Consider the following 14,925-nt stretch of genomic DNA (forward strand, 5'->3'; position numbering starts at 1 on the left):
CTCCAGTGGCTCCCTGTGGATTTTTTAAAAAAATTAGTGGAAATGAATAACTGTTTTTTTGTTTACATTTTCATTTTTATTTATCATTGTTGTAGGTCTATGGTACGACGGTACGACGGAGTATTAGGGCCACATTGAGGGAAAAAAACTAATCTGAGATTTCAAGAATAAAGTCATAATATTGCGAGAATAAAGTCATAATATTATAAAGTAGTAATTTTACGTGTTATTTTCTTTTTTTCTCGTAAAGTTATGACTTTATTCTCATAATAGTACGACTTTGTTTATCGTAATGTTATGACTTTATTTTCGTAATATTACGACTTTTTTATCGTAATGTTATGACTTTATTCTCGTAATATTACGACTTTTTTTTTCTTGTAAAGTTACGACTTTATTCTCGGAATATTACGATTTTTTTCTCGTAATATTATGACTTTATTCTCGTTATATTACGACTTTTTTCTTTTAATATTATGACTTTATTTTCGTAATATTAAAATTTTATTCTTGTAATATTATGACTTTATTCTCGCTATATTACGACTTTTTTCTCGTAATATTATGACTTTATTCTCGTAATATTAAGATTTTTTTTCTCGTAATGTTATGACTTTATTCTCGTAATATACTGACTTTATTCTGTAAATCTCAGATGTTTTTTCCCCTCAATGTGGCCCTAATACTCCGTAGTACATTTGCACTTTGGCCCTCACTGCATTAGACTTATATACTATATACTTAGACTATAAACTGTGTTACCTTCATCACAATGATCACATGTTTTGTGGCTCCAGAAAGATTCCTTTTTTTTTTTTTTTTTTGCTTAAAATGGCTCTTGATAGTAAAGGTTGCTGATCCCTGCTTTAATCAATTGTAAACGATAGGTTCCTATTGCATGGTCGGAAATCAATACTCATTCTTCCAACTGATAACAACCAAAAACAAAGTCCCAATTTAGCATTGTTTTTTTTTGGTTGTTTTTTTTATAATATATTTATTGGGTTTCTTATTTTCACAAACACAATAAGAATAATAATTAAAAAACAACAACAACAACAAACAAACAAACACTGGTACAGCTCAGATCAAAAAATGTAGGAGGTCATAGGAAATAGTCCATAGTGCAGGGAAGTCACAGGAAAATATAGCATAGTTGATAAATTACAAAACATATGAACACTAGATAAATTTAGAAAGGACAAAACAACACGCGTTGTTCCTTCTGGGGACAAACATTTGACAGCTGTCATCAGAAAGAGAACTGGGTGCCCTCTCATTGACTTCACCGTGTGACTTGTGATTGGTCATTCCATCAGCGCTCTAAATCGTGATTGGTCACTCTGTTATGCGGGGTCCAATCTGATTGGACGAGCCAGTTCACTCAAAGCCCGCCTCCCAATACACACCTAAGCTCTGATTGGTCGCTTTGCTTTGCGGTCTCGATTCTGATTGGACGAGCCGGTTTTACTTCGTGCCCTCTGTGAAACAACAACAACTCACCCATGAGGTCACCACGTCACTCTGCCAGCTATTTAACTAGTTTAGGGCTGTTTTTAATCACAACAGAGTTTAGCTGCAACATAACGGAGTTCTTGTAGTGTCAAATAATGTTAATTTAGCAAGGAGAAGGTATGTTTCCTCTCGACTCTCCGTGGAACATCTCGTTTGCAGGCTGCGGGTTCCTCGGTATCTACCACGTCGGTGTGGCCAGCTGTCTGCGGGAACAGGCGCCTTTTCTGGTGCAAAACGCCAGACACGTCTATGGAGCATCAGCTGGAGCTCTCACTGCCACTGCTCTGGTCACTGGAGTCTGTCTGGGTAGGTATCTAAGATAAAAAAAAAGACAATTAGGATGCTAAACTCAAGTATTTAGTTTAAAATGCTTGTGCTGTGTACTGCTGAATTAAAGGCTGTGTTAAGTACTCATAGTACACTGTAAACATACTCAGCATTACCACCAAATCAGTCAAGTACTGGTTGTAACATTGCTCATCAAGCAAATTTGCCCCTATAGTGGTATAAGGTTATATACTGCATCTACTATAGCATTTTTATTTTATTTTGTATTTATTTCTTTACACATATATAAAACTGCACAAAATCCAGTCTATGAAAAAACAACAACTTTGCTTTAATCGACTGTAAACAATAGGTTCATATTGCATGGTCAGAAATCAATACACATTCTTCCAACTGATAACAACTCAAATAAAGTCCCAATATATCTACTGTGCAATGCATCTACTATAGCATTGGATACTTGTGTTGTAGTAACATACAAGCAGCATTTTAATGTTGTAGCTTGAGAAGGTGGATCCCTGTATAGATAGATAGATAGATAGATAGATAGATAGATAGATAGTAACTTTATTGATACAGAGGGAAATTCAAGTATTCAGCATCACAGTTCCATAGTGCAAAATATTTTAGTAAAAAGGCAGTAAAAAAGTTAGTAATACAAAGTACAAAGTACAAAAAAATATACCAGATATAAAAATACAAGGAGATGAAGAAAACTGTTAAAACTGAATTTAGTGCAGGGTAACAGCTGTGATACAGGACTATTAAAAAGTGAATATAGTGCAGAAGAGACTGTTAAAAATGAGTATAGTTAGGGGGTCCGGAGACAAATTCTTTTCGATTTGGGAACCGATTTTGACTCACTTAGGCAAACTGAAAACAATGCCTGACACCCTTTAGCAGTTCCAATCAAATTAGGACACTCAACCTCGTAGACTTCAACTTACAGTATAGTCTAACTATCATTCTGACTTATTTACTTTCTTTTATTTTACCCACTTTATCTTATTTATATGTACAGTACATGAATGTGGGTATATGTATGTCTGTATGTATATATGCAATATATACTTGTATGTATGGGCATGAACATGTGGGTATATGAGTGTGTGTATGCATATATGCATGTGTATTTGTTTATCTAATAGAATTACTATTTCTATATTTATCAATATTAGCTTGCTGTCAATCTGATATGGTGCTCTGTTTCTCTCCACATGGCACCTCAAATATATAGGGTTCTTGGGAATATGTTATGATTATTTATGTACACATGTGTTTGTATGGATATGTACAGTATGTATGTGTGTGTACAGTATGTATGTGTGTGTACTGTATGTATATGTATATATATATATATATATATATATATATTTGTATGTATATGCAGGTATGTATATATATTTAACTTATTTATTTATTTTATTTGACCCATTATTTAGACATTGTGCGCAGCTAAATGCGATTTGATTGATTTTTTATTTTATTTTATTTTTTTCTTTCCCTTTCTGCTACTGTAGGTGTGTACCCCACGAATAGGAGGGTGGAGCTGGTGGGATGGGTGGGCGGGCGGGCGCAATGTTTATTGTATATGTACACTTTAAAAAAAAAAATGGAAACACTCTTGTCTCTAAATAAAAATGAATTAAAAAAAAAAAAAGAAAGACAACTAGGATGCTGAACTCAAGTGTTTAGTTTAAAATGCTTATGCCGTAAACTACTGAAGTAAACGTAGCTTTTCTTGAAGATAGGCTTTGTTAAGTACTCATAGTACACTGTTGTGGAGGCAATTTCTGTGAAGAAGGACTCGAAAATCAAGAGAAAGTCTTTTAAAGGTTTAATAAACACTTGCAAGTGGGCATCCTAGTTGTCTTTCTTTTTTTTTTAACCATCAACATAAATGTTCAAGGCTGAGAGCCCAGAGGCTCTCCGTTTCGTGACATTTATACCCTCGCTTGCAGGCTCACAGTCATATATCTCACATTGTCTTTCTGACTGACACTTCTGTCCTTTTTAGGGTTACTTGTCCTCAAAAAGGCTCTACAAGTTCGTTGACTAGGTGACCGACACCGAAACAGAAATAGGCCTTAAGGGCAATGAGTGTCACCTGTCATGACCTTAGGAATGTGCACATGTTTGTATTTTTCCAACACAACTGTAAACATACTCAGCATTCAAGATTCAAGATCCAAGCCCTTTATTGTCATTGTGTAGTATAAGGAAATTAGATTGTGACAATCCCATAGGTGCTAATGAAAAGATAATACAATATAAAATATAAAAATACAATATGTATATTGATGAGATGACAGTTTTGCCAGATTACAGTTTTGCCAGATTATTGCACAAAGTGTCCGTCAGATAATTATACAATTATTGCACAGCATCATATAATTATTGCACAGAGTGATCAGCATGTTATTGCACATATCTGTAACAGTAGAATTACAGTATTTACATTGCAAAAGTGACACAAAAGTGACCACCAAATCGTCAAGTATTGGTTGTAACATTACTCATTATGCAAAATTTGCCCCTATTACAGTGGTATAAGGTTATATACTGCATCTACTATAGCATTTTTATTTTATTTTTATTTTTATTTATTTATTTGCACATATAAAACTGCACAAAATCCAATCAATGAAAAAAACAAAAACAAGAAATGTGTCAGGAGAGGTCAAGAAGCCACAGGCTTATACAAAGGACCTCCCCCCAACCCCAGGAGAAAAAAACAATAACAAAAAAGGAAGAAAGATCTAAACTAACATAATTAAAAAAATACAACAAAAGTTAAACAACAACAAGAAGTACACACAATGTGCAGAAAACCTAACCAAACAGTTGAAAACAATCCAATAAAAACAATGAAATACATACAAAAAACAGTATAGGAAAATAAAGAAAATGTATCTAAACATATCAAAAGATAATTAGACATCATGAATTAAATGTGATGATAATTTCCTTTTAAAATGTTCTAAGGATAACGAGCTCTTGATAACATGTATTTTGGTGTTCCATATTTGTCCACCACGATATCTGAGGGAGTACCGGCCATAATAATCCATTGGATTATTATTTGTGTTGCAGTAACATATAAGCAGCATTTTAATGTTGTAGCTTGAGGAGGTGGATCCCTTTTAACTACATTATATACTGTTGAGTAGTTTAACAATGTAACATGTTTTATAAGTTCATCTGCAAAGTAACTGGTAGCTGCAGCTGTCAGATAAAAGTAGTGTAGTAAAAGAATAACATTTCCTTCTGATTTGTAGCAGAGTAAAATGAAAAAGTAGCATAAAATGGAAATACTCAAGTAAAGTACCTCAAAACTTACATCCCACCACAGGTAGTTACATAAACCACTGTCAAAGGACCAATATGGCATCCTGATCATAACCAGCCACAATGAATATGCCACACGAACTAAGCCCTTTACAGTTCAGTGATGCTCTTCAAAGTCATCATAACCATCTTTGCCTTTCAAGGGGAAGAGGTTTAAGGCAAACACAGAATCCTCCTGATTGTTCTGTAACAGAATAACTGCAGGCTATTCTGTAATTCTTACTTTTCAAAATATATTTGAGTACAATATCTAATCAAAAATCTACTTAACTGAAGCTGCAATTCCTGATTTTATAATGGAGACAAAGTACAGTTGCATGAAGAACTTTACTCATCCCAAAACCTCCTCTTATGTTTATCTAGTCATTTACGGTAACAATGTCTTAATGTCTTCACAGGAGAGACTGGTGCAAGCATCATCGATGTTGCCAAAGAGGCGAGGAAGCGATTCCTCGGGCCCATGCATCCTTCCTTTAACCTGGTGAAGATAGTGCGTTTCATGCTGCGGCGCACTCTGCCAGATGACTGCCACCATATCGCCAACGGCAAGTTGGGAATCTCTCTGACCCGAGTGATAGATGGAGAAAACGTCCTGGTGTCACACTTCAACAACAAGGAGGAGCTGGTGCAGGTGGGCATCGAGTCTGAGTTTATTTCTCTCAATATTTTGTTGGCTGATATTAATGAAACCAGATGTCAGAATACAGCTGATTTAATATCTTTAGATGATGTGACATTATTTGGGGATGCTCCATGTGTGGTTTCATAGAGGCACATTTTCAGAAGTGATCATAAGTGATGTGGATATGATTGTTGATTTTAGAGCTGAAACGATTAGTCGATTGATCAATTAAGTCAAGAGACAAACACTCTCTGGTTTCAGCTTCTCAAATGTGAAGATTCACAGTTTTCTTGTTTATATCATTGAAAACATTTGAAGACGTCACCTTGGGCTCTGGAAAATTATAACACCTTTCACTAATTTTATAGACAAAGCAATTAATCGATTAATTGAAAAAATAATCTGCAAATTAATCGAGCGCTGCAACTAAAGATTATTATCATTAACAATTAATCTCTTGATTATTTTCTTGATTAATCTTTTAGTTGTTGGGTCTATAAAATGGTGTAAAATTGTTGATCAGTGTTTCCCAAAGCCCAAGAGGACGTCCTCAAATGTCTTGTTTTGTCCACAGCTCAAAAATATTCAGTTTACTGTCATAGAGGAGTAAAGAAACCAGAAAATATTCACATTTAAGAAGCTGGAATCAGAGAATTTCTTTTTTTTTTTTTTACTCAAACCAATTAATCGTTTATCAAAATAGTTGGCGATTAATTTAATAGATGACAACAAATCGATTAATCGTTGCAGCCCTATTGACAGACTGTTTATTTGACTCAGCTACAGTAATATAATAAACAAATGTAATTTAAATGCAATGCAGTCTTTAAGAACAGAAAAAGTTAAGTTATATCATGACAATGTGATAACTAGTTGGGGCTGGACGATAATTCAATATGATAATTTGTCATCTTTCAGTGGAATCATATCGTGATGAAATCATATATCGAGATATCGTGATACACAATTACGTCGTCTAAATTGATAATAACAAGCACATACTAACTCAAATTTCTCAGAAAAGCTGTAGTGAAATATTTTTAAGGGAGTATCATTTGAAGATTGTGGTTTTGTTTTTACATCACACTTTACATTACCACACCGTTCAATGCAATTAACAAACGGTGTATAGCAGGAAATATATTTTTTTTTTCATCTATAATTTCACTTGTTCATTTTGCAATAAAGTTCTTAATTAAATGAGAAAATATTCATTACTTTTCACTTGTCAAGCACATAGAAGTATACAAAAGTAGGCTTTACCATGTGGTTATTTCATATAGACTCGTTATTGAGATCTAAATTTACCTATATTGGGATAGAAGATTTTCGTATTATCCAGCCCTGTAACTAGTATAGTTTTATACCAACATAGTATCACTACATCACCCAGCTTTAATTCCAACTCTAACTACTATGTTTCTTAAATTATCTCTTTTGTTAACCAGGCATGTGTCTGCAGTGCCTTCATCCCAGTGTATTGTGGCATCATTCCTCCCACACTGCAAGGAGTGGTGAGTAGATTCAATATTATTCAGCATGTGTGCACACTGTTTGTCGATATCCTATATTTGGTCTAATGAAAAGAAATTACCTTAATTACTTTCATTGATTTTTAGAAAGACTGCGTGTTAGGTATTGCCGTTGGAGAGGTGTAAAGACGACTCTAGAGGCTTTATGTACTGTATTTCCTCTCATTGTATTTTGTTGTTGTTACATTCGGCTCTTTCTTCATCTGTAACTGCCCCCCGTCAGAGGCCTCCCTTCCTCAAGAATGTGTTTGTTCTGTGTGTGGAAACAATGATTAGAAACTCACTCAGGAGTTAGTGTTTATCAGAGATCTCACAACTAAATTGGAAAGCAAAACTTTTTGCTGGACATGTATCTAGCGCAAAGGTCTTCTATATTGAGCAATAGCAACACTGTCACCCTCCCTCTGTGGCCTTTATGATGGGTTTTAAGAGCTTACATGTGCCTGTGTGCAGGGCCAAAATGTGAGAGTGGCAGAGGTAATGTTGGCTCAGGCTTTAAATGTTTGTCCTCTCCAACTCTCAGTAGCTCAAATTCGGAAAAGTTATGTCGCACTGGTCTGTTGACACACACATCATCCGTCCCACCTCGAAGTTCAAAAGTTCACCAGCTTCAGTAAAAACAAATATTAACCCAATACACAGGATACGATAGAGTAGAGGTAGAGGCACCGATTAGAAGTTTTACAAGCTATCGTTATTGGCGGAACTGGGCTCTGATAGTGGCAGATGGCAGATGGCTGGTTGACTTTGCATGGGGTCTCCGTACACAAAGTCAAGGTAGAGGGGGAGAAAGAAAGTTATCTCTCAAATATATAACACAACACTATCAGCTCTGTCCACAATACAAGACAGGCAGACAGGGAGGAAAATAAATCATTCACTGTTACTCCAACTTGGTTATTTTACCAATTTGGCGTTCTCTCTTTCAAATAATCCAGCCACGTAACCATCCATTCATGAAATGAAATCGCACACGTAAGGATCCTCCTTAACCCGGATTATCCAACATTAATGGTTTGTTAGTGGCATTTAACTATGTACGAGATGCGCAACAGAAGTAATCTTGGCCAGTCATACTGTAAACCACAGAACATCGCATCGCAAATTGCAATTAAATAGAACATTTTCCAATAATGTAATCCACCAAATCACACTTCAGGATATTCTCACGGAGTGACAAGAAACTGATATATTAAAAAACGGTGTATGCAAAAGTATCCGACTAGGATGCTGCAGAAGTAAAAAAAAAGATATTGGCCGATTAATCATCTATCGGATTTTTTACTATTATCACATCCCGTGTGATGATTTTCTCTGTGGCCAAATTTAATTTACAATCAACATTTTTGAAGAGATCCTGCAATCCGTGATCTGTTTCTGTTTGTCCTGATGCTAATATTTATCTCTTATCATTCAGCGATATGTCGACGGAGGAATCTCAGACAACCTGCCTCAGTATGAGCTGAAAAACACCATCACCGTGTCCCCATTCTCCGGAGAGAGTGACATCTGCCCCCGAGACACCTCCACCAACATACACGAGCTGCGATTCACCAACACCAGCATCAAGTTCACTCTCACCAACCTCTACAGAGTTTCCAGGGCACTTTTCCCTCCAGACCCAATGGTATGTCACCTGATTACAACCTTCCTGATACACACACACACACACACACACACACACACATACATACAACACACACCTATAGATTCATTGAACAGGAGTGAACTCAGTGGACTTGTATGTGTTTGTTTTGGAGTGCAGGTTATGAAGACCATGTGTAAGCAGGGATATAAAGATGCTCTGCACTTTTTAAAGAAGAACGGTAAGAAACTTCTCCTCATCCTGTTATGCTCTGTTTAAAAGAATCGGGTCAGTAACAACAAGCCTGATTGATTTTTTGACACAGTATCGTCCTGATATGCTATCAGACAGGATGCTTCCTGTGACCACATGTCATCAAATCAATAGACTGCTTTTGCTTATTCATGTTTTTGTCAATTTGTGAGCACTCAATCAACAAGGTACATAACAAATGTGTTGATTATTACAAAACTAGTTGAATATTTTAAAGCCCCTGGAAAGGCAAATCCATAATTAGCTCTTCAGTATGTTATGTGGGATCTAATGTGCATGTTGTAAACACCTAAAAAGTATAAGAACATAGCATTTGACATAGCTATGTAACTCTTAAGAATATGTTTCTCTCCCTTCCCTGTTACTGGGTTGCAGTTAGGCGTAGCTAAGCAACAACATTAATTACATAATAAATCTATCATATTTAGGAGAAAGATGATTGATGTGCTTATCTCACCAATCGTCTCCCTCATGGGAAACAGTGCACTGCTAACAGTGTAGCAAAGATACTGCTAACCAATTGATGTAATTGGAGGGAAGATGCTAAAACACTTAACTTCTTAGTGCCGTGATGTTCAACAACTAACAACATAGTTTCAGATAAAATGACCAAACAAATATTTACTGCAAACACAACTTCAGTAAAAATCTGTCCAGATGATAAATTCGAGACGTCATATTTACTCTCTTTTATCACTCTTACCTACGTTAGTCCATCAAAATATCACACTCACATTTAGAGTATTTATAGTAGTAAAAATGACTCATTTAAGGTCTGTGATTTCACATTTCTCTATGTCTCTCTTTGTCATTTAAACTAATCGTGTATGTGGAAATTGGATTGAGGAGTATTTATGTTTTTGTAGACGATCTAACTAGTAGCTAACTAATTACCTCACCGTTGATCACAGATATGAAATAATAATAATTTCACATTTTGCTTCTGTTCGCAGGATTGCTTAATTTCAACGGGCCTCACAGAGACCGACCCCTGCTGGCTAACGGCGAAGAAAATGAGGATGATAATGATGATGATGATGAGGAGGAGGACAATAAAAGGGAGGAAGAGGAGGAAAAGCCACATGTGGAAGATGGAGCAGAGATGGTTGATATCAGTTCCGCAATAGAGGAGCATATCATCGAACACCTTCCACCCGTCCTGCACAAAGGTAACAGATTATAGGAGAACAAATGTATGTAGTTGTGGTTTCATGTCTTGCCTACTCAACTTTTCATGGGCTAAGAAAAACAGCCCTGCTTTAGCTTCGTGAAAATGCATTTTTCAGATAAACCACTGGGTTTTTATGGGTATATACTATTATCTTTGGAAGTAGGAACATTTCTTCCACCTATTAGCAATGGTTCTTCTTTTTTTTTTTTTTTAAATTAGCATTTTAGGAATTTATATAGTTACAGAGCATATGGTAAAATAGAATTAAATAAAATAAGGTAAGAAATGTTAAAACATAGTGTTAAATAACAATAAAAATAAATACATAAATACATAAATAAATAAATAAAAAAGAGAGGAAAAAATAATTAAATAAAATAACTGATTACATTAATATCAGTTAATAGGATATTGTTGACAGAGGATACATTACAAACACCAGACAACAACCGGGTGGCATAGGTACACACATGCAATCATTTTAGTTGTCACGTCTAACAGAGGGATTATTAGAAATGTTATACCTCACCCATTTTTACCATCCTTCTTCAAAGATATGAACTTGATTTCTAATTATCATGGTTATTTTCTCCATTCCATATATTTCATTTACAAGATCCTTCCATTTGGAGTTAATTAGGTTATCATCTTTTAACCAATTCCTTCTTTGAAACAATGGTTATTCATTCAAATTGGGGGATACATGGTACAAGGACAGCTACGCCATGTACTATGAATTACAGGTACTTTATACCACCACTGACACCATCAGTGACTATATCCACAGCATCCTGCAGTGGTTTAGAGTTTTGAAAGGTATTCCTTCTACTTTGTCGGCCGGGATTTGTTCCCATTAATTTCCATGTAAAAAGTAACACACTTACAATTTGTTTGAGTAAAAGAAAGACAGAATTGCGGTTGAGAGGACACATTGATTTGAAAAGGAATTGGATAAATATATAAAACATTCAGAACACCATAAAATGGTCAGTTAATCTAGAGTTTGGTCCTTTGAGGTAATGCATACAAATGAGCTGGTATTGGAACAGTACTGTCACGCATATCAGTGAGAGAAATACTGCATTTGCTTACATGAAAGACTATTATGCTCACTGTTCTGACATTTTTAATTTGATATACACTCTTTAACATATGTCTCCTGTTTATCTCATGAATAGTGCTGCATAAAGCAGGTTCATTCTGTGAATAGTTTGAGGTAAGCGTTGTGGTCCTCTTTGCCTCCCTCTGCAGCTCTAATTGAGGCCTGCATGGAGAGGAGGAGCCTGGCGCATTCGCTCAGCAACCTGCTTCCTGTCAGGATGGCCTCGGCCATGATGCTCCCCTACACTCTCCCTCTGGAGTCCGCTATGTCCTTGACTGTCAGGTACCGTAGTTACATCTGGTCCCATTGCATCCATATTTGATGTGAAGTGTACTACAGTACAGTACAGTACCACGCTATTTTGAGTAGAATTTTTAGAAAGTTTTTATTGATTAGTGGAACTGACTGTCCTGTAACAGTAACACTGTTGGCCATAAAGACATTGAAATGGCAGGAAATACTGGACTGACATATGCATCATGTCCCTTGTGTAGACTTCTGGAGTGGCTGCCAGATGTGCGAGAGGATGTGGGATGGATTCGAGAGCAGTTATCAAAAGTCCTACAGCATGTTCTTCGCCAGGCCTCCAAAAGCATTTCCCAGCATGTGTCTGCCAGGTAGGTCACAGTACAGTTACACAGACATATAACTTACATTTTCATATGTTTACAAAGATTGCAGTTATTTGTCTTTTTAAAGCAACTTTTAACCTCTAATCATGCCAGAATACATTAAATGTCCAATCTATAATATGCTCCGTGATTGATCAAGCTGCTATCTACAGTATTTGAACATGGTTGGTCACTTTGGGGCAGCAAAAACAAGTTGTGAATAAAACATTGCCACATCATCAAGTTGATAAGTTGAACTTGTGAGCAAACAGTTTATTTACACATCCAGCAGACACAGAGCAGCATTATCATTAATTTGGAGTCGTGTGTGTGGCCACCTGATGAATGTAAGTCCAATATTCACTCTCTTTTAGCTCTGGTTGTGGGTCTCCTCCAACTCCTGAGGGAGTTGCCGATTGCTGCATTATCCCTCAATACTGGATCGATCTCAAAAATTGTCATCCCCCAGTCACTCAGACATAAAAACGTGAGGAAATAGGGTCCAGGTTGAGAAATACTAATAAAGTCACCATTTGATGACAATAAGTGAAACAGTTCCTTCTGGCTCCACTTGTTCCTCTAGGTTGTCCTGGCAGCTGGAGCTGCACCACTACCAGTCCCTTCAATCCCAGCTCAGCTCCACCAACCTGTTTCCCAACTGGGTGAATGGGAGCAGTTCTTCAATCCAAGATGTCTTCATGCGTCTCGACCAGTACAAGAGGCAGCTGCTGTCTGGAGTGCTGTGTATCAACATGGACCTGCAAGGCTCCTTCAACACTGGACTGATGACACCAGATAATAGTCCTCCCTCCGTCCTGTCCCCTGAAGGCCTCACTATGGTTATGGATGATATTCCACCTGCTGCCGACTCTGAAGAAACCAGCAGCAGCTCCTAGGAGCTTCTGGCGGGTTTCACGCTGCAGATGCTACGGCACTGAGGTTCAGATGTTCTTATTCTAGATCCAGGAACGTTTTTAAAAAATTTAAATCAGACTTTAACGTCTGTCTACAACCTGATATTTAGACATTTTAAAGATGTTAGGAAGACAGTTTTAATCAAATCAGCCCCTTTGTATAGTGGTTGGAAATGGTAATAATTTACCATATTTACACTTACTGTGTATAGAGAGGCGATGTCCCGCCCTTTCCGATGGACTCTATGGGACATTATTTCGGAAAAAACATATACGGTAGTTTGAATTGCGTCATGAATCACACATATGATGTTTGTGAATTTAAAACATAATTTTACATGTCAAGAAAGTCTCAGTTTGTCGTAGTATCATTTCGTTTTGTGTGAAACTGCTGAGTGAACTACACCTCTCGTCTTGCACGACATACGTCACCATCGCTAGCTAGCTAGCTAACTAAGCAATGTTTCACGCACAAATGAAACGTTATCTTCCTGCTGTGTTTCATCAAGCGACTCCTGGTCTTTTTCTCAGCCGGGAAGAGAAAGAACGAGCGAGACCCGTTGCTGTGTGTGAGTACATCCCAGTACGAAACCCACAGACATCGTAGCTTCAGTGAGAGATACGTCACTTACGCCACTTTTGGGTGTGTCGTCTTTCTAATTACACATTTTCACAGTCTTATACTTCAACAGTTTTACAACAAACTGCGATTTTCTTGACTTGCAAAATTATCTTTTAAATTGACAAACATATGTGTGATTCATGGCGCAATTCAAACAGGATCAAAAAATGATTTGTCTCGCCGTTGACAACCGTTCATATTGTTTCCAAAATAAGGTCCTCTATATTGAATATTTCTAAGTGATCCATGACACTGAAATACGTCTTTAGCTACAGTATAATCAGGCGAGCCCATAGACACAGTGTGTCTGTAGCTCTACAGAAGTGCATTTAAACATGTGCTCAGACATGTAGAAACTTGAATTACAGGGAGTTACAAACAAAAATGCACACTTGAAACAGCGTTGTACAGTATCGGTGAGTGTTTTAGTGGAATGTAGTCGGACCAGTAGTTGAGCACAGTGTTCCTCCTGCATCCTAATAAGAGCTTCTGTCACTTCTGACCGACAGTGGATGCACCAATCTGTTTGTTACTCCATTTATTGATGCAAGAGTCAATGCAGTATTGTGAAAAAAGGTATTGTTTTTATGTTTCTAGGTTTGTATGAATGTCTTTACAAGTATTTATATGAAAAATACAAAACTGCTCTGCTCTGTTTTCCCAATCATAGAAACATAGAAACTATCATCCTGATTTACTCACATGTGAGTTACAACTCTTTTAGATTTCATTTTAAATCTACATTGTATTGAATTTTTTGCTTAAAAATCACAAATTTTATATTTTAATGCGAACTGTAAATATAAAATGATTATATTTTCATAATCAAAGAATCATTTTAATCTGAATTGCACTTTCTGAGTCTCTTAGGTAATAACCTACCCCTTTGGAATACTTTGCTTGTACTTTGTACTACAATAAATTAGAACTATTGTGCCTTGAACTTCAATGAAATAATTGCCAAGTGAAATCAACATATTGTCAAAATGTTGCAGGGAATACATTTTATGTGATCATTAAATAAACTGGTATTGTTTAACATGAACTGCAGCTCAGGAGTGCTTTGTCATTGTTGTGAATACTCAGTTGAATAACAATGATCCTCACATTACCAAGAATACGCTGTGAGTTATGGTGAAGAGTGTACACAGAGCGGAGAATAGTACACATCCGTAACAGTAACCAAACAGTGAATCAGGACTTCTTTGGAGGCTTCCAGACGCAAATGTTTCCAGTAAAATGACAAATAATCACAGGTGATTCCTAACTTGTAGGTCTAAAGTGCAGGAATAACGTAGCAGGACAGTTTGACAGTAACTGAAGGAGTAAGAAAAGAACTGTG

General features: G+C 36.5%; 1 protein-coding gene across 2 annotated transcripts; it reads left to right on the forward strand.

Annotated features, from left to right (window-relative positions):
- Positions 1-1,478: 1,478 nt before the first annotated feature.
- Positions 1,479-13,538, forward strand: pnpla2 (patatin-like phospholipase domain containing 2). Of its 2 annotated transcripts, XM_037767305.1 has the most exons (10): positions 1,479-1,821; positions 5,550-5,782; positions 7,222-7,287; positions 8,723-8,932; positions 9,071-9,131; positions 10,117-10,332; positions 11,586-11,718; positions 11,931-12,053; positions 12,422-12,534; positions 12,631-12,772. In XM_037767305.1, the coding sequence occupies exons 1-9, from the start codon at positions 1,635-1,637 to the stop codon at positions 12,528-12,530; spliced, it is 1,338 nt and encodes a 445-aa protein (XP_037623233.1). In that variant the 5' UTR covers positions 1,479-1,634; the 3' UTR covers positions 12,531-12,534; positions 12,631-12,772. The 2 variants fall into 2 exon arrangements, with proteins under 2 accessions (XP_037623233.1, XP_037623232.1); XM_037767304.1 differs by lacking the exon at positions 12,422-12,534 and having other exon boundaries at positions 1,482-1,821; positions 12,631-13,538.
- The last annotated feature ends 1,387 nt before the right edge of the window (positions 13,539-14,925 follow it).

Source organism: Sebastes umbrosus, chromosome 4 (genome assembly GCF_015220745.1).
Source record: "Sebastes umbrosus isolate fSebUmb1 chromosome 4, fSebUmb1.pri, whole genome shotgun sequence".
Lineage (NCBI taxonomy): Eukaryota > Metazoa > Chordata > Actinopteri > Perciformes > Sebastidae > Sebastes > Sebastes umbrosus.